Source organism: Montipora foliosa, chromosome 11 (assembly GCF_036669935.1).
Source record: "Montipora foliosa isolate CH-2021 chromosome 11, ASM3666993v2, whole genome shotgun sequence".
NCBI classification, from domain to species: Eukaryota; Metazoa; Cnidaria; class Anthozoa; order Scleractinia; family Acroporidae; genus Montipora; species Montipora foliosa.
Window position 1 is genome coordinate 47,083,021 of NC_090879.1, and position 4,528 is coordinate 47,087,548.

The 4,528-nt window shown below is 40.9% G+C and overlaps 1 protein-coding gene across 1 annotated transcript; it reads left to right on the forward strand.

Annotated features, from left to right (window-relative positions):
- The first annotated feature begins 288 nt into the window (after positions 1 to 288).
- LOC137977247 (uncharacterized) lies at positions 289 to 741 on the forward strand. The gene has a single exon (XM_068824499.1). The coding sequence runs from the start codon at positions 289 to 291 to the stop codon at positions 739 to 741; it is 453 nt and encodes a 150-aa protein (XP_068680600.1).
- The last annotated feature ends 3,787 nt before the right edge of the window (positions 742 to 4,528 follow it).

A 4,528-nucleotide genomic window follows, 5' to 3' on the forward strand; every position in this document is an offset into this window, starting at 1 on the left:
TTCATCACAGCAAATCAGGCAGATGATGCAGCTGGACTACAGTGAACTTTATCATGCCCGAAACATCCCAGGCACTGAAAAGTGTGAATCAGTCTAAGACAAACGTTTTACTAGTCTTCTCACCGCCAACATTCATAGGAACGAATTGGGAAACTGGGAGATGCCCCTGCCATTCAAAACAGACAATGTCACTTAGCCGAACAATCGCAAGGTGTTTAAAACGGCTCTTGGGCATAAAGAAAAAACTCCTTAGGCACGAAAAAGGTTCAGGAACAAGACATTGAAATCATGCAGAAAATCTTAGACCGAAATCACGCCAGTCTTATTCCACTAGAGGAGCTTAACACCCAGCAAGGGAAGGTGTGGTACCTGCCACATTTTGATATCTACCATCCAAAGAATGTTGACCAGATTCGAGTAGTTTTTGACTGCAGTGCCGTTTTTCAAGATTATTCACTAAACAAACATCTCCTGCCAGGACCCGATATGAAGAACAGACTCACAGGTGTGCTTTCACGTTTTTGGAAAGAAGAAACGGCAGTGACATGCGACATCGAACAGATGTTCCATGGTTTTTACGTCAACCCCGAACAAGGAGACTTTTTGAGATTTTTGTGGTTTAAAGATAATGATCTGGCCGGTCAAATCGTGGAATATCGTATGAATGTTCTCTTGTTCGGTGCAGTTTCCTCAAAGGGAGTCACCAATTTTGGTCTTAGGGTGACAGCTGAAACTGCTTGAGAACAGTTTGGTGAGGCAGCTGCAGCCTTTCTACATAACGACTTTTATGTGGACGGTGGCTTGAAATCTTTGCTATACCTGACAGTGCTATCAGTGTCATCCAGAGCACTCAAGCCATGTGTGCAGCAGTTAATTTGCGTTTGCACAAGTTTGCTAGTAATAGTAAGGCTGTGTTGGAAGCCCCACCCACAGAAGATCACTCCAAAGACTTGAAAGATTTGGACCTTCGCCATGACACCTTACCAGTCCAACGCTCTCTAAGTACCTTCTGGTGCATCAAGGCAGATTCCATAGGATTTCGTTTAGAGCTTAAGGACAAACCCTTCACTCGTCGCTGAATTCTATTGACCGTCAGATCACTGTGTGATCCCCTAGGCATAGTCGCACCAGTAATCTTAGTGGGGAAGCAGCTGCTTCAAGAACTGTGCCTTGACGGCATTGACTGGGATGATCCTGTGCCAGACCACATTCGTTTACAGTGAGAAAAAATGGAGATCACAACTACCACTCTTGGAGAAAATCAAGATTCCAAGATGCATAAAGCCTCCCAATCTCGGTGAGCCAGCTGTGATAGAGCTACACAGTTTCTCAGATGCTAGTGATGCAGGTGTCGGACACATGACCTACTTGCACCTCATCAACAACCTACGTCAAGTGCATGTCAGCTTTCTAGTGGGTAAGGCTTGCATTGCGCCATTGAAACCTATGTCAATTCCACGTTGTGAACTGACTGCAGCAGTAATTTCCGTCAATGTTGCCTCCATGCTAAGCAAAGAACTCAACAACAAGGATCCAATAGAAGTATTTTACACCAACTCCTCAGTCGTTTTGAGTTACATCCGCAACGAAGGCGCTTTCATACTTATGTTGAAAACCGTGTTCAGCACATACACGACAGATCCAATCCACAACAGTGGCATCACGTTGCCAGCCCAAACGACGCGGCCGACATCGCCTCAAGAGGCACCATTGCTAAGCAATTTGCTGAACATGAAATTTGGTTCAAAGGCCCTGGCTTTTTATGGGATGGCAATGTGACAGTGGTGAACAAAAGCCCAGTTCCACAGTTGGACCGCGAAGATGCCAAAATAAAGAAAGTGAAAGTGGCAGTCCTCATTTCAAATGGTGTAGTGCTCGAAGAAAAAGAGATTCTTTCCCGTAGTTCTCGAGTTGAAATGCTTTAGCCACTCATCCTCCTTCATTCGATTGAAAAGACGCATTGTCAACATCCAGAGAATGCGCGAACGGAATCGTCCAAACAAGCAGTACAATAGAAGACCTCTTCCCCAACAGTGAAAGAAGTGGTCTTAGCAGAAGAAGTAATCCTTAAGTCAGTGCAGTACTGGAATTGTACTGAAGAAATCCAAATCGTGCGAAGCCTCAGAGACAGCGATTTTATGCTCCAGAGTCGCCAGAATGCGCACACTAGAAATGAAAGGCTGAAACAGACTAGCTCACTATTTAGGCTTGATCCCTTTCTCGACGAAAAAGGAGTACTCAGAGCAGGAGCCACCATGTCATTTGAAGTGAAAAATCCCATTATCATTCCTAAGCAGAGTCATGTAACCGAGCTACTCATGAGACATTATCACAGTTAAGACCAACATCATCAAGGTCACTGTATGACCCATAATGCCCTCGACAAGATGGGTATTGGGTTATAAATGGCCGTTCTTCTGTATCCAAGCAACTTGGAGTGCACTACTTGTCGCAAATTACGCGGACCAGCTCAAATGCAGAAGATGGCTGACCTTCCTGAAGAACGTGTCACTCCTACACTGCCCTTTACCTATGTTGGCATGGACGTTTTCGGCCTCTGGTACATCAAAGAGAATCGGAAAAAAATTAAAGCCTTGGGGTTTAATCTTCACTTGCCTTTGTTCCTGAGCCATTCACTTAAAAACCTTGAACACCATGGAAACAGATGCATTTACCAATGCTCTTCGTCGATTCATCAATCGAAGAGGCAAAGTACGCCAACTCAGATCCGACCAAGTAACAAACTTGGTAGGAGGGAAGAACGAGCTTAACGCAGCTTTGAAGGAAGTGAACACCGGTTCAGTTAGAAAGTTTCTTCTGTCACAAGATTGCAATTTAAGGGCGCCTTTTTTTCGTGACCGAGTAAGAGGTGGCACATGGTCCAAAAAATGACTACCCTCATATTTCTCTCAGAGATACCCCATGATGAGTTAATAAACGTGGTATATTTGTTTTGTTCTGATCTACTTTTGTTTTCCGAAAATTCGCAAAAATTGTACAAGATGCCAACTACTACAAAAATGACGGCCATTAGTGCTGGAAGAACTTCGCTTGTGAAAAGTGCAATAGCAAGTTCGCTTTCCGTCAATTTGTATATTTGTGTGGGAAGTACTGGCAGATTATTTACGCCGGGTTCCACTAATTTTGATTTCACGGCGCGTGTTTAAAAATCAGCTATATTTTATAGTTAAAAATCTAAATTTGGAGCTTTTTTTCAAGATACGTTTTACTTATGCGGTATAACTCCGAATCACTTGAGATTAAGGTTGTGATTAGTGAAAATGGTCTTCTTTTCAAGGATATAAAGATTACTTTGGGGCTTTTAATTACTTTTGATAATAAAAATTAACGGTAAAAAACTACGACATTTTGAAGTCTCCATGACCTCATTATCAAGTAGAATGTTAAAACTGATGTAAAATTGTAGCTCAGAGATTATATACAAATAAAATGTGATAAACTTCATTAGAATAATGAGCGTTCATTGTTATTGGTGTTTAACGTGTCAGTTCGTGCAGTATATGTTTAAATAAATACTTTTGCACTTATTGAGTCAGACTGCGTGTTTAGCTTTGGTTTTCGTTCGTGAATGAATAACATTTCGTGAATTAGGCAGTCCATTTTAATTACTTTTAATTACTGTACGAAAAATGCACGCTCTATTTCGGGAACATCACTACCTCGAGGTGTCAACAACTGCAAACAATCGAATTAGAGTCTGTTGTCGAACCCAAAATTCGAAGCAAATCTTAGTGCTTAGTGAACATATAAAAAAAAAATCAATATTATAAGCTTACCTTGTAAATCCAGTGACTGTAGAAGGGGTTTTATCCCTATTTTCTGTTCAAAATTGTTATCTTCTAAATCTTTCGTTCAACTTTAATTATTTAATTACTTAGTGTAAATATTAGTGTAATTTAGTGAGGGCCACTGGTTTATCAGTTGTTCATACTGTCATGTGCTACCCTCGTTAAATAAAGTCACTACTACTACTACTACTACTACTACTAACGGAATAACCGATGTGAGCAATACCTGGATGGCTCTTGTAGAAACATTGATACAGACAACAACACAATATCAATTACTGATATGATACACCTGTAAACAATGCACCGTGATAAGCAAAACCAAAAATCTGTTTGATTGTGGCTGCTGATACCTGGTGTTGTAGGGGGGACATTTCCTGTTATTTTATTACTCCTGTCAATTTTTTTCTTGACTGCACTTGATCGGGATTCCTTCTCCAGCATTGTGTTCATAGGAGAAGGTGTCATGTCCTTCAGCTTGTCTGCAGCCCCTTTCAATTCCTCCTTGGTGGCTGTCATAAATGTTTGAAAAATTTCTTCCACATAATGTACATTGTAATGGAAAATGACAAAAAAAGAAAATTAAATCAATAATATTGTTAGATCCAATATTTAGTGGAGAGATTAACATGACAAGTACCATGATAATTATCTTATCTATTTCAGTAACCAGACTCACCAAAATTCTGGGACACTCTCACATTCCTCATAACTGCTTC